Source organism: Cololabis saira, chromosome 10 (assembly GCF_033807715.1).
Source record: "Cololabis saira isolate AMF1-May2022 chromosome 10, fColSai1.1, whole genome shotgun sequence".
Classification (NCBI taxonomy): domain Eukaryota; kingdom Metazoa; phylum Chordata; class Actinopteri; order Beloniformes; family Belonidae; genus Cololabis; species Cololabis saira.
Window position 1 is genome coordinate 126,102 of NC_084596.1, and position 25,733 is coordinate 151,834.

Here is a 25,733-nt window from a genome sequence, read left to right on the forward strand (position 1 = left end):
ACTCAGAGCAGTCAGATGGTCAGTGTGGATCAGTAGAAGATCAGCCTGATGTCTGCAGGTTAGTGTCAACACAACTTTCACATCAGATTCATCTGAACACAAAACTAAAACATGTCTGACCACAGAGTCTCCAGTCTGCAGTCTGGACTCTCCAGAAATCCACACAGATGTTTCACTCCTGAATCACGAAGGTTCTCGTTGTCACTCAGGTCCAGAAGTTTCAGATGGGAGGTGTTGGACTTCAGAGCTGAGACCAGAGAAGAACAGCTGATCTTTGACAACCTGCAGCTCCTCAATCTGAATAAAGAATAAAAGATAAATTACAATTCAGCATCGTCTTCATCATTTTACATGCTCCATACAGATGAGAATTAGAAAGGTGATGGACTTAAGGCGCACGTTTCTACGTATTTACTTTTTGTGTTTTCTCAAAGCTGCGGGACTACTTACGCGCCAAAGTTTTTTGTCCGGAAAATGAATAATAATAATAAAGAAAAATAAATGTAGTAGTAGTAGTAGTAAACCTTTATTTTACCAGGCAGGAATTGCTAAGAATACATTCTTATTTAAGACAATGGCCTGGTGTACAGGATAACATTAGTGCCTCTGGCTTTGCCAGAGGCACTCCTCCTCCATTGCTATGGCATAGCTATGGAGGAGGCGTGCTAATTACAATTCAGCATCATCTTCCTCATTTTACAGATAAATTACAATTCAGCATCATCTTCATCATTTTACATGCTCCATATGAGAATTAGAAAGGTGATGGACTTTATGAAGGCTGATGTTCATATTGATGTCACACATGTGATCAATAGTCTGCGTATATTTCTCTTCAGTATTATTGACTTGATGATCATAAAAGTCTGAGTTTGTGCTGATTTCAATAAAGTCAGTGATGTGGACGACACTCTAGATCCGTGATTCCCAACCCCCGGTCCCCGGACCGGTACCGGGCCGTAGAGCCGTTACTACTGGGCCGTGTAATGGCTTGTGTTCCGATCATAATTAGGGCTGCAACGATTCGTCGACGTTGTCAACAAAAAGCGATAATCAAAATTGTCGGCAATTGTCACCAGACGTTTTTTTCCCAATGAAGTGAGGCATCTTACTTCACTTCACCTCATACAATCTCTGCCGACAGCCGCGCTGCACGACAGCGTCTCAGCGCGTTTTTTTTTCTCGTTTTTTTGCGTCTCAGCGCAGCTGCGGGTAACAAAAGGTTTGCAAAGGAGACCTTGCTTATCACCGGAGCACGTTTGTAATGCACGAGCATTTGAAGAGAAAGCACCTCGGACAGTTGAACGAAACGGACTCGCCTTGGTAAGATATTAAGCGTATTTTGCCTTTAAAAGAGAGCTTTAACGTTATGCCTGACTGTGCCTGACAAAAGTATTTTAAATTAAATGCATGCAGACCGATGGAGAGCCACCATGGACCCCTTTCTGCAAAAGAAGCAGACGTGTTCCTGGACCAGACGACTGCCCTCACTGAGTCAGTACTGAGATGCTGATCTGTGATATGAGGCTTTCCGCGGTTGATGGTGACGGGTTTCAACAAATGATACCAGTTCAACCCAGAGTACGTCCTGCCATTCAGAACCCATTTACCCACTTGATGGAGAAAAAATACGAGACGTTTTATTTTATATTATCATTTATTTTTTATATCACACAATTGCCTGTCGTTAAAAATTGAAAAAATAATGGACAGAGGTTTATTTATTTATGGATTTATGTCAATACTGACTGATCACTGTGCCTGTCCTTGGTTTTTTTATTTACTTTTTGTATGAACAGCAGCAAAGTTGAAAAAAATATCTATTTTTTATTGAAGTACCCATCTTTCTCGGGTTTATTGTCATTTGCCCAATAATTAAAGCAACCTCATACTAAATTTAAGAAAACAATTTTTGCATTTTTTTGTCATAAAATTTCATCCAAAACTTGTATAAATCGAAATGTGTTCCTTTGAGTGGCAGCCCTGTCATGGCTTGGCGGACAATAAGTTCTGGTACCCGACTGGACTGAACAGCGCCATGCACAGGTGCTGCAGGTTAGGTACAGTCAGCTGCAGAGATGAGCGGACCTCAGCAAACCTCCATGAGCCGTTTCTTTACTGGTTGTTCGAGTAAAAGAAATAGTGATGAACAAGTGGAAAATCCTACCAAAAAGAAAAGCAAAAGCTTTAATCGCAAGTACAACATTATGTATATAAAATACGGATTTGTTGCAACGGGCGATTTGGAGGCGCCAAACACACTATGTATTTTATGTGGAGAAACGCTCGCCAACGAAGCAATGAAGCCATCCAAGCTCCAAAGACACTTAAATACAAAACATCCTTCTCTCAAAGACAAACCAGTGGATTTTTTAGAAAGGAAAAAACGTGAGTTAGATTTGCAGAAGTAAGTTTTAAAGGCCACAACATCAGCTAACATCGCTCATGATATTCTGCATTTTAAAATGCATTGTTTTTTTCTAAAATGTTTATTAAAATTGACATAAATTCTCAACCGGTCCCTGAGCTTTTTTGTTTATACTTCTGCTGGTCCTTGGCACAAAAAAGGTTGGGAACCCCTAGTCTAGACCATGTAAAGTCCACTCATGTCACGTGTTTCTGTCCCAATAACACGTCTGTTTGTAAATTATGTTTTGGATGATAAAGTTTTCATTCCTAGAAGGACTTTGTGAGCAGAGAAAGAGTTTCAGGACAGGAGGACGTCTGTGTTTATTCAGCATTCATGAAAGACATCTCTTCTCCAGTGATGGATCTGGAACTGGTGCAGAAACCTTTTGTCTGATTAATACATTTGATTCATCAAGAACAGATGCATGATGGTACAAAAACGTACAAATCTGAACCCTTACAGGGAAACTAGAACCAAATACTTGTCAAAATATGGAAGATAAGATAAGATAAGATACGATAAGATAATATAAGATAAGATAAGATAAGATAAGATAAGATAAGATAAGATAAGATAAGATAAGATAAGATAATCTTTATTGTCTCCCTTGAGAGAAATTTGTTTTGGACAAAACTAGAGACTCCAGGCACCACATATATAACAAAACATATAAAATCACAATAAACAAAAACACATCGTCATATCCCCCCGCTCTTTGCATGCCCCCTTGCAATGTCCTGAAAACACCTCTACACAAAAAAAACCCTTGTTACAGCAGCATTATTGCACATGCACATGCACATATAGCAGCATAATCATTATTGCACATCCCTCTACACATACAGCAGCACACGTTATTGCACACTCCGCCCTTCACACACACACACACACACACACACACACACACACACACACACACACACACACACACACACACACACACACACACACACACACACACACACACACACACACACACATCTCATTTCCTGTTATTGAGTAACTTGATTGATAATGGAATAAAAGAGAATTTAAATCTATTAAGTTTACAGCTTGGCAACCTATACCTTCTGCCTGAAGGCATCAACTCATATTCCCTGTGCAGGATGTGATTTGGGTCTGAGATCATTTTTTGACCTTCCTTCATAAGGGTTTGTTATATCTCCTGCAGGGATGATGGAGGCAGCATACCATTTATTTTCCCTGCCCTTTTGATCAGATTTTGGAGTTGTACTTTACATTTAATGGTCAGGTTGCCAAACCAAGTTGTAATGCCATAGTGGATGATGGTTTCTTTGGCTGCTCTGTAGAACAACAACATGACATCTTTATCCACTCCATGAACCCTGAGCCTGCGCAAAAAGCACAGGCGCTGGCTGATCCTTGAACAAACATAATCTACATGATGAGTCCACTGTAACTTAGAATCAAAATAAATGCCCAAGTATTTATGTACTGTAACCTGTTCAACCCTCTCCTCATTCAGAAAGACGAGGCTGTGATCACCAACAGACCTGGGATCAAACAGCATTTCTTTTGTTTTCTTAACATTTAAAATCAAATTATGCTTCTCGCACCACTGCACACATCTTTCTACCTCTGACTTGTACACAGCGATATCTGAGTCCACTGTCAGTAGACTCAGTATGGCCGTGTCGTCAGAGAATTTAAAAACATAATTATTCAGGTGATGGTTCCTGCAATCATTGGTATATAATGTGAATAGAATAGGCGAACTGACGCAACCCTGTGGAGCGCCCGTGTTAATCACCTGAACTTCGGAGAGGGTTGAATTGATTTTAACCTGCTGCTGCCTGCTTGTAAGAAAAGAAGAATACCATTTAACTATGTAAGGATTCACATTCATCTGTTCCAGCTTGTTTGAAAGGATGTGAGGGATTATTGTATTAAAGGCAGATGTAAAATCCATGAATAGAAGTCTTGCAAAGGCTCTGGAATTTCCGAGATGTTTAATAATTAAATGTGATATGGTGTTTAAAGCATCACAAGTGCCTAAGCCATGCTTGTAAGCAAATTGTCAGGGATCTAAAAGGTGTTCAACCTCACCCTGTAGCTTCCCAACCACGATGCGTTCAAGTGCTTTCATCACAGTCAACGTTAATTCAAAATATAACGGAAAATAATTGATGATCCAGGGTTTAATGTAGTTTTTAATGGCAGAAAAAGTTTTGATGGAATTTGAATTCAAATATCAGTCTTTCTATGTAAATATAAAATGGAGGTAAAAGTTTATTGAACCTCAAGGTTCAAGGTTCAAGGTGTTTATTTGTCACACAGAATGTACAAGTACATGCATTGTGAAAAGCTTATGCTGGGTCGTGCTCCACAATACATAGTTAAAACAGTAATAATAAAATGCTAGTCTAAGAGAAAAAACGTTTAAAAGAACTAAAATCAGCGTACAAGGCCGTCAAATCATAGTGTTCATTTGTGTTTGTTCAGCAGTCTGACCGACTGTGGAATAAAACTGTTCTTCAGTCTGCTGGTATTGGCCTTAATTGACTGATATCGTTTCCCTGAGGGCAGCAACTTAAAAAATGTATTTTGGGGGTGTGTGGGGTCCTTTATAATCCTCAGGGATTTGCTGAGGCAGCGCTGTGTGTACAGTTCCTCCAGTGTAGGAACTGACAGCCAGTGATGCTCGGCTGAGCGCACCACCCTCCTGAGAGCTCTATGATCTCTGTCGGTGCAGCTCCCGTACCAGCTGGTGAAGCTGCTGGTCAGCAGGCTCTCCACCGTCCCCCGATAAAAGTTCAGGATGGTCTTATTGGTCAGGCCGAACTGTTTGAGACGCCTGAGTCCATACAGGCGCTGTTGCGCTTTCGCGACCACCACGGTTGTGTGTGTCTCCCATTTTAGTTGTTCGTGGATGTGTACTCCCAGGTATTTAAAGAGTTTTGATGTTAAAATTTGAACTTGTTAAAATGTTTTTCCCCATTAATCATGAATAAATTAACAATATTCATCAATTCCATGTTTTTAAGGAGACATTTCTTCATCAATCGGTACATATTTGTCTGTTTAGGAGTTTTTTCAAACATTTTCTCTGAAAAAGTTGATTGAGTGACGACATAGTTTCAACACAAAGTTTCTGATGTTCTTGTTGGATGTTTTGTTGCTGATGAAGGAAACTCATCGTCTAGACAGCAGCTTTATTTCAGTTTACTTACTTAAACACACATGTATTTATATTTAGTTTTACACACTGAAAACCATAAAAAGACATTATTTTTTTGCACCTTATGTCTTGATGTCACCTGGATGAAATGATCTTAACAGACATATTGAGGAATAATATTAAACACATAGAAAAATATGTTTTTCCCACGTTTAGAGTTTCATATTTGGTAAACTTGTATTTGTTAAAATAAAATGTGATGTTAGTCAAAGGAAGCCAACGTTGGTTTGACTGATTTCATCCACAGTAAGAAGTTATTTAGTAAATGAGCTCTATAACTCATATATTGGACGACTACACATTCAGTCTGTCCACTATTGTCTGTCAGACTCTCTCAGTTTATTAACATCTGGATGACATTTCTGAACGTATTAGCTGTAAAGTTAATTCATGTTTGTGAAGATGTTTTATTCCAGGTTCAGACACATCTCTGGTTCTTCATTTGTTCCTGTCTGACACATTCACATGTTTAGTTTTATGTAATGAATCAGAAGAGGAAGTTTAAGATGAAACTAAAGCAGAGAAGAAGAACTCAGAGCAGTCAGATGGTCAGTGTGGATCAGTAGAAGATCAGCCTGATGTCTGCAGGTTAGTGTCAACACAACTTTCACATCAGATTCATCTGAACACACAACTAAAACATGTCTGACCTCAGAGTCTCCAGTCTGCAGTCTGCACTCTCCAGAAATCCACACAGATGTTCCACTCCTGAATCCTGCAGGTTGTTGTCACTCAGGTCCAGATGTTTCAGATGGGAGGGGTTGGACTTCAGAGCTGAGACCAGAGAAGAACAGCTGATCTCTGACAAACTGCACCACTCCAATCTGAATAAAGATAAAAGATACATTACTATTCAGCATCATCTTCATCAACATTTTACAGATAAATTACAATTCAGCATCATCTTCATCATTTTACAGATAAATTACAATTCATCATCATCATCATCATTCTAAATGCTCCGTACAGATGAGAATTAGAAAGGTGATGGATTTTATGAAGGCTGATGTTCATATTGATGTCACACATGTGATCAATAGTCTGCGTATATTTCTCTTCAGTATTATTGACTTGATGATTAGAAAAGTCTGAGTTTGTGCTGATTTCAATAAAGTCAGTGATGAGGACGACAGTCTATACCATGTAAAGTCCATTCATGTCACGTGTTTCTGTCCCAATAACACGTCTGTTTGTAAATGATGTTTTTGACGATAAAGTTTTCATTCCTAGAAGGACTTTGTGAGCAGAGAAAGAGTTTCAGGACAGGAGGACGTCTGTGTTTATTCAGCATTCATGAAAGACATCTCTTCTCCAGTGATGGATCTGGAACTGGTGCAGAAAACTTTTGTCTGATTAATACATTTGATTCATCAAGAACAGACGCGTGATGGTACAAAAACGTACAAATCTGAACCCTTACAGGGAAACTAGAACCAAATACTCGTCAAAATATGGAAACTAATTGATGCACCAGGGTTTAATGTAATTTTAAATGGCAGAAACAGTTTTGATAGAATTTGAATTCAAAAATCAGACTTTCTATGTAAATATTAAATGAAGGTAAAAGTTTATTGGAGCTGAGTTTTGATGTAACAATGTGAACTTGTTTAAATGTTTTTTTTTCCCTTAACTAATGAATAAATTAACAATATTCATAATTTTCATGTTTTAAGGAGACATTTCTTCATCAATCAGTATATATTTGTCTGTTTAGGAGTTTTTTCCAACATTTTCTCTGAAAAAGTTGATTGAGTGACGACATAGTTTCAACACAAAGTTTCTGATGTTCTTGTTGGATGTTTTGTTGCTGATGAAGGAAACTCATCGTCTAGACAGCAGCTTTATTTCAGTTTACTTACTTCAACACACATGTATTTATATTTAGTTTTACACACTGAAAATCATAAAAAGACATTATTTGTTGAAACTTATGACTTGATGTCACCTGGATGAAATGATCTTAACAGACATATTGAGGAATAATATTAATTAAAGCTGCAAGCAGCGATAAACGGGCCCTCGCACTCTTGTGCCTGTTCAGGCTGCAGTGGAAGCTTGTATGACTTCATGTAGATTCTTCAGAACTGGACATTTAGCGGATGACACCAGCTACAACTCTCTATCAAAGTATTCAAATTATGGCAGAAAATAGCCTCTATCAAATATCGACCAATCAGAAGAAGGGGCGGGGCTAATTCAGGCCAATGAAGGTGAAGGAGTCAAAACCGAGTTCGATGACACCACCCACATGTCTTTATCACAACCCGTTCAAAAGTTATGGCAGAGAATAGGGACTATCAAATATTCACCGATCAGCAGAAGGGGCGGGGCTATTTCAGGCCAATGAACGTCAAGTACTCAATACCGAATCCGATGACACCACCCACATGTCTTTATCACAACCCGTTCAAAAGTTATGGCAGAGAATAGGGACTATTAAATATTGACCAATAAGAAAAATAGGCGGGGCTAATTTGCACCAATTATGTGCAAAGACTCAAAACCAAGTCCCATGACACCACTCACAACTGTTTATATTAAACCATTCAACAGTTATGGCAGAAAGTAGGAACTATCAAATATGGTTGCAACATGATACAGGTGTGTACCGATTTTGGTGCATGTACGTCAAACCGTATTGTGGGGCTTGAGGCAATACGTTTTCTAGGGGGCGCTGTTGAGCCGTTAGGTCACGCCCATTAATGCATCATGAAATATCAAATTTATCGCCAGGCCTGGCTTGCGTGCAAAATGTGGTGACTTTTGGAGAACTATCAAATATGGACCAATCACATGAAGGGGGGCACGCTTTTTGACGTCTAGCGTCGCCACGGTAACACTTTTGAAAGAGAAAAGTAATGCACGTAGTCGCAAAATGGAGATGCACATTTTGAGGTATAAAACACCTGGGTGCACGTTACGGTTCGGGCCGTATTAATTGCCGAAGGAATGGCATAAATTGCGCCAAAATGACACGACTAATTCAAAATGTCCGACTTCCTGTTCGGTTTCGGGCATGACCCCAGGAGTCTTTTGTTTAAGTTGCGCCATGATACAGGTGTGTACCGATTTTCGTGCATGTACGTCAAACCTTATCGTGGGGCTTGAGGAGCAAAGTTTTCAAGGGGGCGCTGTTGAGCCATTTTGCCACGCCCATTAATGCAAACCAATAAATATCAAATTTTTCGCCAGGCCTGACTTGCGTGCAAAATTTGGTGACTTTTTGGGCATGTTTAAGGGGGCAAAAAGGCCTTCCTTTTGTCAGAAGAAAAAAAAAGAAAGAAAGAAAGAAAGAAAGAAAGAAAGAAAGAAAGAAAGAAAGAAAGAAAGAAAGAAAAATTCCTAGAGATACAATAGGGCCTTCGCACTGTAAGTGCTCGGGCCCTAAAAACACAGACAAATATGTTTTTCCATGTTTAGAATTTCATATTGGGTAAATTTGTATTTGTTAAAATGAAATTTAATGTTAGTCAAAGGAAGCCAATGTTGGTTTGACTGATTTCACCCACAGTAAGAAGTTATTTAGTAAATTAGTTCTATAACTCATATATTGGACGACTACACATTCAGTCTTTCCACTATCGTCTGTCAGACTCTCTCAGTTTATTAACATCTGGATGACATTTCTGAACGTATTATAGTCCAGTCAATCTGTGGTTCGACCCAGGGAAAATTGCAATAGTAATCATTCAAGGTTTTATGTGATCCTTAGGGACATCCAAATATTATATTAAAAGTATACCATTATATACTTAGTGGATCAAGGTAAATTCAGGGGTTGAAATTTGGGCCCTTCATGCCATAGCGTCATACAAAAAAATGATGCATCTCTACTTCTGAATATGCTATTTTCAAATAATTTATGTCTACACATTGGTTTTCTATGGTGTTTTTTCACATACAACCATCAAAAATGACCTGTTCTGAATGTATATGTGCACTTTGGGGGTACCCTTAAGCTAAAATTACCTTTTTTGAATCCAAATAAAGTCAATCAAATTAGGTCATAAACGATTTATTATTATTGAATCTTCTGCACCATCCAAATTTGTCTCAGTAATATATTTTTCCATAAAAACTATGATACATATCAGCACAGACTGAAACCAAATGAGACCAAGCTTGACTGTAGGCCTACATGTAACATTTACTCCATGTCCTCATCCAAATGTTGTGCTGACATATTCGCGCACACACCTCTGCACTCTGAACAGGCTAGGGAGCAATCAAGTCCTTGACGACGGCATTTGCAATGCATAGTGCCACAACCTGACTTGCAATTACAGCGCACAAGCTCCAACAACGATTGAGGAGCAGGGTTCTGGTCTGAATGGACAGGAATGAGGAATGAATCTTGGATCTTCCAGCCCCATTCCTCCGGTGGTAGTGAGTTTCCCATCCATTCCTGGACTTGATGGTACACTCTGAAGCTGTGAAACCTGGCAGAGGAAGATGTTGGTGGCAAGTTGCGAGGGTGGACAGCTGTTTTGCTGTCAGTCACCTTAGCGTAGAAACGTTTCAGCCTGAGGTCATTAAGAGAATCTGTCTCTCCACCTTTGTATATTAGCATCATTGCCCTTTCCCCTGCATCAGCAATTTCATCTTTGGTAGCAAACTGTTTTTGAAAAATGGTGGCCTGTACTCTGAATGAGTCGTTTTCTTGACTCAGACGCAAAGATACCCCTTTCCCAACTCCAAACACTCTGGATGTTGTATCACAGCCAAGCATGGCATGTGCAAATAAGATGTTGTTGCTAACATCCTCACCCAACACATCTCTTGCATGCCCAATGTTCAAAAACCTGCGTCTTGGCGAAGGCAACTTCCTGGGTTCAGACATGAAGTACAGCTCTCCTTGCTGATAGAAGTGTAGCAGAAGAATGAGGAGGTCAGTGTCATCTCCCACAAGGACAGTTCTTTGTTTCAATGCTGCTGTCACTGCTGTTTGAACTATAAGCACATCTGCATCTCCATGAGCATTGTGAACATCAAACCCTGCAAGTTTTAGTCCTTCCCCCAACAGGTTTATGAAACATTGTTTGTTGTCATTGTTTGACAGAAATTCCTCCTTTTTCAAACTCAGTGACATGGTTGATGTGAATGAAACCTTCCGGCCAGTCTTTGGATTCCTCCTTCTGTGAGCACCATCTTTCGTAGATGGCTGGCTGCTGTACCCATCAAACACGATCACCACTGATTGTCCATAATGTTTTTGAATGTAAAAGATGTAAGTTTCTACTATTGCCCCGTATGTCTTTCCTATCTCCCAGGGTATTCGGTGGAGGAGGGCCCCTCCATCTAAGACATACAGGATGTCTTTTTCTGGTACATCATCATGCGGCACAGCGTTCCATATTGGTTTTGCGATTTGGGGTTTGTTCGCTGGGAGAAGCACTGTTTTTGTCTCAAAGAGGGCAGGTGGATACCCGCAGAGCTCATACTTGAAGGCTTCAGCTAAATTGTCTGCCTGTGTCCCAGCAATCACTAGTCTCTGAAACAAAAGCTGTGGATCAATATGGACAACTTCTTCATTGTTCAGTTTGACTGTGGATTTGGAGTCCATGGTGACTGCATGTGCTTTCCTCTTGAATGTATATTCTGTCACCTTTTTACCTACCATGTCTTTTAAGACCCCTTTTCCGACTTCTTTTGAATGGTCCACATTCACTGCATCATGGGCTGTCACACCAGTGATTAAATGTTGAAGGTGTTCATACCCAGCAAATGGACTTTGTGACTCTAACAACTTTAGAATTTTGATTGTGTCTGCAGTGTCTCTTGCCTGACTTGATGCAGTGAGGTCCTTGTGCTGTTCACTAGTTTTATAATTTACCCCTGTCAGTTCTTGCATAGCATTGTTGATTTCAGATGTTGCAGGGTTGGTAAGAACCCACACCAATCGTTGTGTTTCGGACATACCCCTTCCACGTGTCAGTCCTCCACTCACTTTCATACTTCGCATGAGGGCTTGTTCTATTACAAGGTCCGGGGAAAGTCCAGCCCAGTATTCATCTGACCTACGAACAACTTGCAGGCCATCTTCTTGAAATCTTTTTTGAACATGGGGATGAGTGTATTCTAGTTCTCGCATTTTCTTGAGGTATATGCTCAGGGATTTGACATACAAGTTATGTCCGGAGGCAGCCATGAATGGCATCATGTCTGTCAGGGTATCAAGATGCTGATCCCAATTTCCAGTTCTCTCTGATCTGATGAATGCACGGACAATATTGATCATTTCCATGTACTGTAGCCAGAGTGCTGCTGTTCGGTCATCTACCATTGTTGCCTTCTCTGCCTCCAAACGCCGGGCTATGTTTTTAAGTAGTTCACTTCCATTTGTCATAGTTGTGGTGGCAGCCATAACACTGTCATAGAGATCGGAGGCTTCTGCTAGTTCCCCTTCTAAATCTTTAGAATGGCCTGTGGATCCTACATCAGACTGATCAGAAACTGGTTCGTCTGGAGTTGTCACATTTTGTGTTTTTTCACTTTCATCAGCAATAGTACCATCTTCAGTCAACTCTGACACATCCTTCAAGCCAACAGCGTAGCTTGCCAGGGCGGGCAGGTTTACTTGAAAGGTTTTGACTGCCAGAAGGGTGTTCAGTGCCCCATCAACCAGGAAATGACCTCTTATGGCCCTGGCAATTGTTTTTCCTTCAAGCATTTTGGGCACTGTATTTGGTGCATACACTAATTCAAGGATTTCTTCCAATCCAGAGCCTGACATCAAATGACCAATTGTGCCAAGGAAACTCATGAGCACATGGAATCCACCAAGTCGGAGAACAATAGATTTCAGTGGACTGCCAGGTGCTTCACTTTCAATAATTGTCATCGCTTTCCACCACAGTGGTTGATCAAAAGTTAGAATTGGAGTGACCTGGTAACGAGTTGCGTGATCATGAATGAACTGGAGAGTGGAATGAATGCAAGTCAGATCTCCTGGATTCATGTCAATCATGGGTAGGAACATGACTGATGACTGACCAGGATGATCTCCGGTGTTGAGCATTTTCATCATTCCAGACCATCCAGGCCTCGAGCATTTGCCAAGCAGCAAGGACAGCTTCCAGAGTGTATCAGCAGCTGTCTCTCTATTGTCTTCAGAGTGCTCTTCAATTTCACTGTAGGTAAGGTCTTTAAGACCCCCAGACTTCTGTACATATGGAACAATGTTAATGCGTCCAACATCTGCTAGGTCATTTGCTGTCACCTTGATACGTGGAATGACTGAAGCTCGTTCAATTTTGGGGGTGATGCATGCAATAATTCCCATGCCATGGAATGTTCCATGGCCATCAATTGTTCGGATATTATGGTCAACATTGTCTGCAACATATTGCATGAAGTGTCCTGGTGTGAATCCATGGACCTCAAGTTTCTGTGCTACTGCAGCACTTCTTTCGTACATCTGTACTTCTGAATATGAACAGCCAAATCCAAGGTGATACAGAGTGTCAACTAGAAATTTTGATGCAAAGTGGTGATGCATTTGTACACCAACCCCAAGCTGAAGTGGTGGGAGTAGAGCTCTTGGTCTGGTAGCTTGCATCATGGCTTGACCGAGAGAACAAACCTTTAGTTCCTTTTCTCTCCCAACAAATAGTGTGCGCAGGAAAAGCTGCAGAGACTGTGGAACATATAGCAGTGTCTTCATCACAGATGACATTTCTAGACTAGATGGATAAGTACTATTTGTCTGCTCAACAGACTTAATGTCTGATTTCAAGAGTTCTGCTGCAGCCATAATAAGCCTCTCCTTGTCATTAACATCTCTCTTGGATCCATCAAAAAAATCATGCAGAATTGCTGAAGCTGTCCTTCGGAACGTCACCACATTCTGTTTTCCTTTTACCTCACTGATGACAATGTCACTACCAAAATGATTTTGAAGTTGTTCTTTCATGTGGCGAAAGCTGTATGGCTCCTCACCATCTCCTAGGTAGTCCTTCATCCTGATGATAAGGTCATTTATTGTCGTCTGCTCCTCATCACTGTGGCGGAGATTGTCTGCCACTTTCAAAAAAGCATCAGCCTGAGAAAAGGACTGGGGCCTCCCAGTTTTACGCCTTTTTGAACTATCACTGTCTTCATCTTGGAAACACTTGGGAACTTGTCTTCCGGTTCTGAAGTTGCCGTTGCATGTTTTGTGGTATACTGTATCAGCAGCGTGAAGGTCATTTACATATGCCAGTCTTCCTCTCACTATATCAGACCAATGGTCTGAACGCTTAGTGCAACATTCAACTAGTTTTGTCTGGAAGTCTTTGGTCCTAACATGAATCAGTTTGAACTCTTTCCTCTTGCCTGCATATCTGTCATGCACCCCACAAAACAAACAGTGATCTTTGTATGAAAATGAGGGGCCAGATGATCTCCGTTTACAACCAACTACCTCTCCTTTAAAACGTTGCTGCTGTTTCTTCAGTTGTTCTATTTCACGTGGGTTGATGAATTTCCTCCGGCATTCTACATGAACCACTTGGCCGGGGACTACGCTTATGCCTGCACTGCGTTGTTCATTGGCTCTGAGAATACCATCGCAGCCCTTCTGGGTTAACTTAACAGTCGGTGCTTCATCAGATGTTTGATTCCCACAGAATACACACTCAGCCATCTCGATCTGGAACAAAAGCATTAACAGCACACAGTTTTATACTTCTGATATAATATATTGCTTTAAGTTAATAAACAACAATTAAATGGCAAAAATTTTAATTATTTTTTAATGTTCAAATGTATTATGCTGGCTGTGACACTGATCACTCAGGCTCAAGCTTTTTTTAAACATTGTTTCATTTGTTGACGACTTTCCACGCTTCTTAAAAAAGAGTGATAATCTCTGTGGGTGCATTGCTTTTTGCCATGTATGATATTATAATATAAGAAGTAAACATTACCACATTAAACATGAGATAATGATGATGATGATGATAGATTCAGACTCAGAACATTTTATTGTTCATCAGATGTGACAAAAATATTCCTTTTTCGCTTGTATACAGGCCAAGGGTGAAGGGTGAGATTTGCTAACATTAGGCAACACATTTATAAAAAACATTTCAATGATACACATTTGAATAGTAATTTCAGCAGTTTATTACTATTAATTATTTTACAATTGTATTTACCGTATTTTCTAGGCTATAAGCCGCACCTGTATATAAGCCGCATCCGCTCTATTTAAAAAAAAAAAATAAAAAAAAGATATACAAGCCGCACCTGTATATAATCCGCATCCATTTTATTTAAAAAAAAAGATATGCAAGCCGCAGATATTTATGTTGTTAGATTAGATATTTACAGATGTACAGAACCATTTTGAACTGTAAATGATGTACATGTTTGTACCTAAATAGATCCTTTCCTAAAAGTGTCTTTTAACACGGCAGCAACTTTGCTGATTAAAACTGGACAGAACCAAGAGAAAATAACCGCTATGTATTTATCTATTTGAAATCTGCTTCTACCTACTTTTATCTGGTAAAGAAGAAGTACTTCTAAAAAGGATTTTATTTTTAAAAAGAAAGAAGAAGTAGCGTATTCTTCTTTGCATTTATTTTGTCTTCGTTTTTTTTATAATTCCGGTTAGCACTCCCCCTAGCGGTGGAAGAAAAATCCACAGAATAGCCGCACCTTTGTATAAGCCGCATGGTTCAAAACCTATGAAAAAAGTAGCGGCTTATAGTCCAGAAAATACGGTATATATCACTCCTGAAATTCTTTCCAACAGCTCAAATTCAAACTGCTGGTAGATGTTACTGTTCTCAGCTAGCAAATGTTAGCTAACTGCTAGCTGACCGCTAGCTAACATAAAGAGTAACCTAAGCTGGAAAAATGAAAACTGGTGATGATTATAAATATGTTTTATAGTACTGAGTGGTAGAAGTGACTTACTTCTGACTTACAGGAGGTCAGCCCCCAACGACAGTCTCTGCCAGATTCACACACACGCACGCTGCCCGCGCGTCGTGTGCCACTGATGGGGGTCAGTGCGGGGTCATGTCATGGCAGACACTAAACATATCTCTCAGGAACAATCTTAGATGCAGATACACCTATTTTAGATGCAGATACAACCATTGGAGCAGTCTAGCACAAACTTTGAGTGTAAATTTTGTTAAAAAAAATTAGATGTTGGGCTAGTAATACCCAAAAGGGTATATGAGGTATATGATATTAGAACAGGGTCGGAAAATTATTATATTGGTATTAGTATTATTGGAGAGATAGACCCCAAAAACTTAGTAAAATACACTACACATGTCAAATAGGTGTACAAAGACCCTTCTATATTAACAGAATTTTACCCAGACCAGGTCACTTTAACATGTTGAAATGTTGCTTTTGACATTGAAAAAAAGTATGTTCCACTAAATCTGTGAAGGTATACTTTTAATATATGATGCAGGAGGGTATTTGGACCAATAAAAACTATGAAACATTACTATTGCAATTTCTCCTGGGTTGGGCCCTTTTTTGAGTTAGATTGACTGGACTATTAGCTGTAAAGTTAATTAATGTTTGTTCAGATGTTTTATTCCAGGTTCAGACACATCTCTGGTTCTTCATTTGTTCCTGTCTGACACATTCACATGTTTAGTTTTATGCAATGAATCAGAAGAGCAACTTTAAGATGAAACTAAAGCAGAGAAGAAGAACTCAGAGCAGTCAGATGGTCAGTGTGGATCAGTAGAAGATCAGCCTGATGTCTGCAGGTTAGTGTCAACATAACTTTCACATCAGATTCATCTGAACACACAACTAAAACATATCTGACCTCAGAGTCTCCAGTCTGCAGCCTGGACTCTCCAGAAATCCACACAGATGTTCCACTCCTGAATCCTGCAGGATGTTGTTACTCAGGTTCAGAAGTTTCATATGGGAGGGGTTGGACTTCAGAGCTGAGACCAGAGAAGAACTGCTGATCTCTGACAACCTGCAGTACACCAATCTATAAAGAATACAAATAAAAGATGTGAGCTGAACCTCCATGATGCACATTAAAACAGTCCAACAGAACCAGTGAAAACGATCTTCATCAATATTCATGACATCATGCTGCTGCTCCAATAAAGACGTAGTGACTTCAGCTCTTCAACTCTGCAGCTCCACCAGTGGATCCATCCATACAAGCTCATGTTGTGCAGCCAAATGATTCACGTTTCCACACAAACAAACATGTCAGGAGGAATTCTGGGACAAATGTCAACTCATTCATTTGTATGAACAGAAAATGAAGCATTTGTTTGAATGTTAGAGACACAAAAACATGAAGAACTGATGTCTATTATTTCATGTGGTAAAACTAGTTTCAAGTGTTCAACAAGCAGATAAACTTGTTATTGTAACCCATGTGTTTGAATATCTCAGTCAGTACAAACGTTAGAATCTTAGTGTTTGCACATAAGCAGGGCTGGACTCGTTACCATGGAGATTTCTGGTGTGCAGCTATCCTGGTCTGGACCAGAAAAATAAGCAGGACTTCTTCATCCTGCTGCTCCGTCTGATCAGTCAGCTGTCACTCTGAACAATCATTCATTTCATCAATACTTATTCATAATTTCTGTGTTTGTCTCCTCATTGTCATCATCATTTTACAGATAAATTACAGTTCAGCATCATCTTCATCGTTTTACAGATTAATTACAGTTCAGCACCATCTTCGTCACTTTAAATGTTCCATATGAGAATTAGAAAGGTGATGGACTTTATGAAGGCTGATGTTCATATTGATGTCACACATGTGATCAATAGTCTGCATATATTTCTCTTCAGTATTATTGACTTGATGATCAGAAAAGTCTGAGTTTGTTCTGATTTCAATAAAGTCAGTGATGAGGACGACAGTCTAGACCATGTAAAGTCCATTCATGTCACGTGTTTCTTTCCCAATAACACATCTGTTTGTAAATGATGTTTTTGACGATAAAGTTTTCATTCCTAGAAGGACTTTGTGAGCAGAAAAAGAGTTTCAGGACATGACGACGTCTGTGTTTATTCAGCATTCATGAAAGACATCTCTTCTCCAGTGATGGATCTGGAACTGGTGCAGAAAACTTTTGTCTGATTAATACATTTGATTCATCAAGAACAGATGCATGATGGTACAAAAACTTACAAATCTGAACCCTTACAGGGAAACTAGAACCAAATACTTGTCAAAATATAGAAATTAATTGATGCACCAGGGTTTAATGTAGTTTTAAATGGCAGAACAAGTTTTGATAGAATTTGAATTCAAATGTCAGTCTTTGTGTAAATACAAATGAAGGTAAAAGTTTATTGGAGGCAAGTTTTGATGTAAAACTTTGATCTTGTTAAAATGTTTTCTTCCATAAAAATGAACATTGAAATATTAGGTTAATTCATGTTTGTTCAGATGTTTTATTCCAGGTTCAGACACATCTCTGGTTCTTCATTTGTTCCTGTCTGACACATTCACATGTTTAGTTTTATGTAATGAATCAGAAGAGGAAGTTTAAGATGAAACTAAAGCAGAGAAGAAGAACTCAGAGCAGTCAGATGGTCAGTGTGGATCAGTAGAAGATCAGCCTGATGTCTGCAGGTTAGTGTCAACATAACTTTCACATCATATTCATTTGAATACACAACTAAAACATGTCTGACCCCAGATACTCCAGTCTGCAGTCTGCACTCTCCAGAAATCCACACAGATGTTTCACTCCTGAATCCTGCAGGTTCTGGTTCCAGCTCAGGTCCAGAAGTTTCAGACGGGAGGGGTTGGACTTCAGAGATGAGACCAGAGAAGAAAAGCTGATCTCTGACAACCTGCAGTTCACCAATCTGAATAAAGAATAAAAGATGTGAGTTGAACCTCCAGGATGCATGTTAAAACAGTCAAACAGAACCAGTGAAAAAGATCTTCATCAATATTCATGACTTCATGCTGCTGCTCCAATAAAGACGCAGTGACTTCAGCTCCACCAGTGGATCCATCCATACAAACTCATGTTGTGCGGCCAAATGATTCAAGTTTCCACACAAACAAACATGTCAGGAGGAATTATGTGACAGATGTCGACTCATTCATTTGTATAAAGAGAAAATTAAGCATTTGTTTGAATGTCAGATACACAAAAACATAAAGAACTGGGGCACAATTATTTTCACACACACACACACACACACACACACACACACACACACACACACACACACACACACACATCACACACACACACATACACAGTCACACAAACATATACATACACACACACACACACACGCACACACACACACACACACACACACACACACACACACACACACACACACATCACACACACACACACACACATATAGCCACTCAGTCACATACATATACACACACATACACAGTCACACAAACATATACATACACACACACACACACACACACACACACACACACACACACACACACACACACACACACACACACACACACACACACACACACACACACACACACACACACACATATATAGCCACTCAGTCACATACATATACACACACATACACAGCCACACAAACATATACATACACACACACACACACACACACACACACACACACAGATTGCAGATTTCCAGTGTTGACGTGTGTCTCCGTGTGTTCCTGCTTCCTGGATTGGCAGTGGATGTCGTCCCCCCCCCCCCCCCCCCCCCCCCCCCGAAAAAAAATAAAATAAAATCACTGGGTTTTTACGTGTATATTTATGTATGTGTATGCATATATATACGTATATATATATATTAAATATAGTAATAATGCACATATATATGCGTTTGGTTTCTACCGTCATGGTATCAATCATTAATATGTGTGCAGACAAGGTAAAAAAAATAAAAATAAATAAAAAATAAAAAAATAAAAAATAAAAACCCAACGTTACGTCCTGTAATAGTAACATAACCTGAAGTAGATGTTGGATGATGGTTATTTACCAGCGCTACATAATTAGTTATCTAACGTTGTCTGACGTTGCAACCCGTATCCAACCAAGCATCAACTTTAATGTGTCAAGTCGATGGTCCGACAATCAATCCAGCGGAGCGGCTTCTCATTTACCAAAGTCGCACCAAAACATTTTGACAGATTTTTGAGCGCACTGTACCACAGAAAACTGGTTCGAGGTCAGTAAGCACAACAACCTTCATACATAAGGTGCACCTGATTATTATAGGGCTAGGGCTTTTGAGAAGTGTGTGGGATTTTAAGTGCACCTTATAGTGCGGAAAATACAGTAAAACTAGATTCAAGAGTTAAACACGCAGATAAACAACTTGTAATTGTAACACGTGTTTGAATATCTCAGTCAGGACAAACCTTAGAATCTTAGTGTTTGGAATCAGATAAAATATCTTTTGATTCCAGAACAAATGACAGATGAAGATATTTGTAGACGATGCTGCATGATCTCTGCACTCAACAAACATTCTCTTCTTTGTTTAGGGAATATTGTACACCTCTATACACGTGTGATCAAATGATAGAAAAGCAGCTTGCAGACATTGAACTAGTTTCTAATGATGAGACCAATATGGTCCAGGGCAGGTCAGGTGTTTGTGGCTGCAGGACTCACAACTTTTCCAACTTCAGTCAGAGAACAAACCTCAGAGTCTCCAGTCTGCAGTCTGGACTCTCCAGAAAACAACACAGCTGCTTCACATCTGAATCCAGCAGGTTGTTGTTACTCAGGTCCAGATGTTTCAGATCGGAGGGGTCGGACTCCAGAGCTGAGACCAGAGAAGAACAGCTGATCTCTGACAAAGTGTAGCACTCTGACCTGAAGAAAGAATAAAACACAGATAAAATCTAGATGAGCGTTTTCTCAGTTGTGTGGGTAGTGAACACTGGATCATCACAGTAAGAAGGTTCGTGGTTCAAATCCCAGCTCGGTTCTTTCTGCCTGGAGATTTCACGTTCTTCCCTCATGTTCCATCAGAAACTCCACAGTTCAGAAACACATCTCTCAGGTTTCTTGATGCTTCCACATTAAACGCAGGACTGAGTGAGATACCTAATCATCTATTTGATTAGATTATAATTTTCAATGACAGAGAATAGAGTAGGTTTACTATCAGGAATGTGGTAACAAAGTACTATAAAATAGTTGTGAGTACTCTGATTACTATTGGTAGACCATGTAGACCATGTAGATCCTGTATGTTGGGAACACAGGACTAGAATTTGACTGGTTATGATGCTGTGATCAAATTCAATATTGACATTGTATATTGACAAATGTTTTGGCCGTTTTATCATTATTGTTAACAATATTCCTCAGCTGTCGGGATGGACCTTTCTCTCTGAGCGGGCTAGCCTCTCGCCGAGTGGGGGTTGTGGGCCTGGAGGGCGTGGACCTCTTGCCCCTGCGATCGGCCCATGCCGGGTGGCTGGTGCTCGGTTGGGTGCTGGTCCATCACCGTGGGTTTCCTGGCTGTCTCCTGTGGTCAAACAGGCTCCACCCGGGGATTCCCTCGGCCGCCTGATGGCGGTGGGGCTGCTGGTGGCCTGGGTTTCTTCCTTGTCGTCTTCTGGTCACTTGAGTGGCGTGGTTGTGCCCTCCATCCTCCACTCTTGGTGCAGTTCAGGTAAAGCCTTGTTTTCACCTTGCTCCACACATTTACAGTGGGGCAAAAAGTATTTTGTCAGTCACAAATTGTTCAAGTTCTGCCTCTTAAAAAGACAAGAGAGGGCTGTAATTTTCATCATAGGTACACTTCAACTATGAGAGACAAAATCGGGGAAAAGAATCCAGGAAATGACATTGTAGGATTTTTACTGAATTAATTGGTAAATTCCTCAGTAAAATAAGAATTTGGTCACCTCCAAACAAGCAAGATTTCCAGCTTTCACAGACCTGTAACTTCTTCTTTAAGAGGCTCCTCTGTCCTCCACTCGTTTGGATCTCTGGAAAGCGTCTAGAGACAACATCTGTTGTATTAGACGCTATAAAAATAAAATTGAATTGAATGAATCGTTACCTGTATTAATGGCACCTGTTTTAAATGGTTACCAGTATAAAAGACACCTGTTTTAACTGGTTAACAGTATAAAAATACACCCTATTTAACTGGTCACCAGTATAAAAGACACCTGTTTTAAATGGTTACCAGTATAAAAGACACCCGATTTAACTGGTTCTCAGTATAAAAGACACCTGTTTTAACCATTATACCATTATAAATGACACATGTCCACAACCTCAAACAGTCACACTCCAAACTCCACTATGGCCAAGACCAAAGAGCTGTCAAAGAACGTGAGAAACATATTTTTAGACCTGCACCAGGCTGGGAAGATCTGCAACAGGTAGCAGCTTGGAGTGAAGAAATGAACTGTGGGAGCAATTATTAGAAAATGGAAGACATACAAGACCACTGATAATCTCCCTCCATCTGAGGCTCCCAGATCTCCCCCCGTGGGGTAAAAATTATCACAAGAACGGTGAGTCAAAATCCCAGAACAACATGGAGGACCTAGTGAATGACCTGCAGGGAGCTGTGTCAGATGGAGGAGGTGTCTGGGGTGAGGGAAGTCTGGGCATCCCTGCTGAGGCTGCTGCCCCCGCGACCCGGGAACGGATAAAGCGGAAGAAGATGAGACTGAGGCTATCAAGAGCTGCAGTTTAGTTCGACTACAGCCCGGCTAAGGTGTATACAATTAAAAATTCGATATAGGTTGGATTAAGACAACAATTCGACTTTCTCTTCTTTTGCATGTAAATGTACTGACTGGGTCAATTCTCTGAATCAGTTTGCTGGATTTTTATGGAACCTGAATCAGATCCAGAAAGTGATGGCGGTCAGTCTGCAGAACCTACAGAACTGCTGCCAGAAGCTTGTCACTCATGGTGTACATGCAATCAATGTGCAACAGTTCTGAACTTTTTGTTGGTCTGTTTGGCATGGATCGTGATTACCTGTGTTTTTGCTATATTTGGGCGGGTGACCGAGTTTTATTGCAGTTTGTGAGAGTTTGTCCATTTTCTCTTGCATCTGTGTATGTGTATGTGAAAGGAGAGCTATGTCATCCGCAAAATTGACGGTTTTCTGTTGCTTAATTGCAGCTTTTATTTCAGCTTTTGTTGGTCTGTAACACTTGATTCTAAGTGGAATCCTGGCCTTGGGGATATCTGGCTGTTCTGCTGGTGGTGGCCTGTTCAGAATCTCTTTGAAGTGCTCTACCCATCTTTCGAGCTGTTCTTCTGGGGTTGAAAGCAGTTGGCCATTCTTGTCTGCTATTGATTTGTTGCTATGTCGGTCTGTTCCAGACAGCTTCCTTGTGATGATATACAGTTCCTTCATGTTAATTTGAGCCGCTGCAATTTCTGCCTCCTTGGCTAGCCTCTCTATTTGAGATCTTTTGTCCCTCCTGATGTTCTTTTGCACTGCTTGCAACTATTGCACTCATTTTGTGCAGATGCTTTTTCTGTTCTGGTTCTTGAATAGGGCTTGGTCACCAAGGTGCATTCTGGGATGCGGCAGCCATGTTGGCAGCCTCGTGAGTGTAAATAAACAGAAGTGTAGTAGCAGTGTAGTAGCACTAAGTGAACAGACAGAATGCAAAAAAAGATGTTAAAATGCTGGAAAGGAACTGGAATTTAGCGGGATACCTTAAACAAGGAAGCCAGGGACCGGAATATGGAGAAAATAACCATTATTAACGGTTTGGATCCATATGAAATCCCTGCTAAAGAGTGGAAGTCCTCGTCGGAGCTCTACTCTTTAGTAAGGATTTACTGCCGCAGTTCTGCACAAGGCTACCTTGTTTTGGAGTGTTTGGCAGCTGCTTGGGTAAATGTTTGACTCGCCATGTGTTTCAATAAATTAGTATAATAGAACAACATACAGTAAATGTTTTGTATTACTCTTACTTTTTTCTTTTTTGACTGCTATATTATGTTGAAGAGGCTCAGAGGCGTGAGCAATATTTTTGTTTTCCTCGTGAGATTATTTATTTCCTCTGCAGCTACAAATAGAGTTAATATTTTTTCCTCAACAAACTAGTTTTATCTGAAGATTGGGGTTAATCGCACTGCAGAGAGCTGGCCAGCAACTGCGTTTAGCTGGAGAAGTGGGAATAAAACCCGTGTGAATGATCCGACCCGGTCTGTGTGAGTGTTTGTTCGTGGTTTACTGTGGAAGGTTTTGTTTGGTCATCTTGCATCCAAGCGAGCCGACGACTCTTTTACTCTTTTACTCTGTTATCTCAGATACTCGGCCTCCGTGGTTCTGCTTCTGAACAGGAGAACGGTGAAAAGTTAAACCATCAGCGATCTTTTCCCCACGTCTGTAAACTCCGACCATTAATATGGAATTTAATATTGTCGATGTTGAAGTGCGAAACAGGAGGTATTATTTTAGCAGATGTTTGTCTGATGAAGCTATTGCTAAATTTAAGGAGGCCATTGCTTATCTTACGACAGTGGAAAATAGTGAAGCAGTAGAGGCCAGTGACCTGGGTTCTACCTCTGATGTTGATTTTGATTTTGATGTTGATTTTCTTGTTAGTAACACTACTGATTTGTTGCATTCAGCTTTAGATAAAGTTGCTCCGTTAAAAAGAAAGGTTTTTAGCCACAGGAGCTTAACTCCCTGGTATAATTCAGGTATCCGCATGTTGAAACAAAACGTGCGTAAAATGGAAAGGAAGTGGTACTCTTGTATGTCTGTAGACTCTCATCGTGAATGGAAAGATATTCTAATAGTATATAAAAAAGCCATTCGTAAAGCAAGAAGATCCTATAGACCTCCCAGAGCTGACTTCACTCGTCAATAGAGCTAAGTCAACTACATGTATGTCAGACCCCATCCCGACTCGACTATTCAAAAATGTTTTTTTTTCTTATTGGTACGACAATACTGGACCAAATTAACCTAGGATATGTACCACAGGTTTTCAAAGTCGCAGTAAGTAAACCTTTACTTAAAAATCCTTCTCTTGACCCAGACACCTTAGCTAATTATAGACCAATTTCCAACCTTCCATTTGTATCTAAAATTCTGGAAAAGGCAGTTTCTAGCCAGTTATGTGACTATTTGTATAGAAATGATCTAATCCCTTATCTGAGGTCCAGTAGAACCATAGAACCAGTATGGACACTAATCCCTTACCTGAGGTCCAGTAGAACCAGTATGGACACTAATCCCTTATCTGAGGTCCAGTAGAACCAGTATGGACACTAATCCCTTATCTGAGGTCCAGTAGAACCAGTATGGACACTAATCCCTTATCTGAAGCCATAAGAAGGTCATTCGTTACTCGAACCAGTGCTGTCCCTGTGCTATGATGCATTTTGAACCCTGACTGAAAAACTTCAAACAGATCATTTCTATACAAATAGTCACATAACTGGTTTGAAACTGCCTTTTCCAGAATTTTAGATACAAATGGAAGGTTGGAAATTGGCCTATAATTAGCTAAGGTGTCTGGGTCAAGAGAAGGTTTTTTAAGTAAAGGTTTAATTACTGCGACTTTGAAAACCTGTGGTACATATCCTAAACTTAGGGATAGGTTGATTTGGTCCAGTATTGTCGTACCAATAAAAGAAAAAACATTTTTGAATAGTCGAGTCGGGATGGGGTCTAACATACATGTGGTTGACTTAGCTCTATTGACGAGTGAGGTCAGCTCAGGGAGGTCTATAGGATCAAAACACTCTAGAGTCAAGTCAGAGCCTAGGGAAGTCGCTAAAGCTGAAGAAACACCTACAACCGGCTGGTTGATTTCTTCTCTAATTCTCGTGATTTTACTGTTGAAGAAGCTCATAAAGTCTTCACTACTGAGAGCTGCAGGAATGCACGGCTCAACAGAGTTGTGACTCTTTGTCAGCCTGGCTACAGTGCTGAACAGAAAATGTGGGTTACTTTTGTTATCCTCTATCAACGTTGAATAATAAGCTGTTCTGGCTTTGCAAATGGCTTTTTTATATACTATTAGAATATCTTTCCATTCACGATAAGAGTCTACAGACCTACAAGAGTGCCACTTCCTTTCCATTTTACGCCTGTTTTGTTTCAACATGCGGATATCTGAATTATACCAGGTAGTTAAGCTCCTGTGGCTAGGAACCCTCATTTTCAAAGGAGCAACTTCATCTAAAGCTGA

The 25,733-nt window shown here is 40.2% G+C and overlaps 1 protein-coding gene across 1 annotated transcript in view; it reads right to left on the reverse strand.

Annotated features, from left to right (window-relative positions):
- LOC133451726 (ribonuclease inhibitor-like) overlaps window positions 1-22,854 on the reverse strand; it is a gene marked incomplete at its 3' end in the record, with an annotated part of 42,992 nt that extends 20,138 nt beyond the window's left edge. The window contains exons 1-3 of the mRNA XM_061730868.1: window positions 22,811-22,854; window positions 20,278-20,406; window positions 5,037-5,225 (exon numbers count right to left, since the gene is read on the reverse strand). Of these exons, the coding sequence (XP_061586852.1) occupies window positions 5,037-5,225; window positions 20,278-20,406; window positions 22,811-22,854 (362 nt within the window). The remainder of the gene's footprint in view (window positions 1-5,036; window positions 5,226-20,277; window positions 20,407-22,810) is intronic.
- Window positions 22,855-25,733: the final 2,879 nt, after the last annotated feature.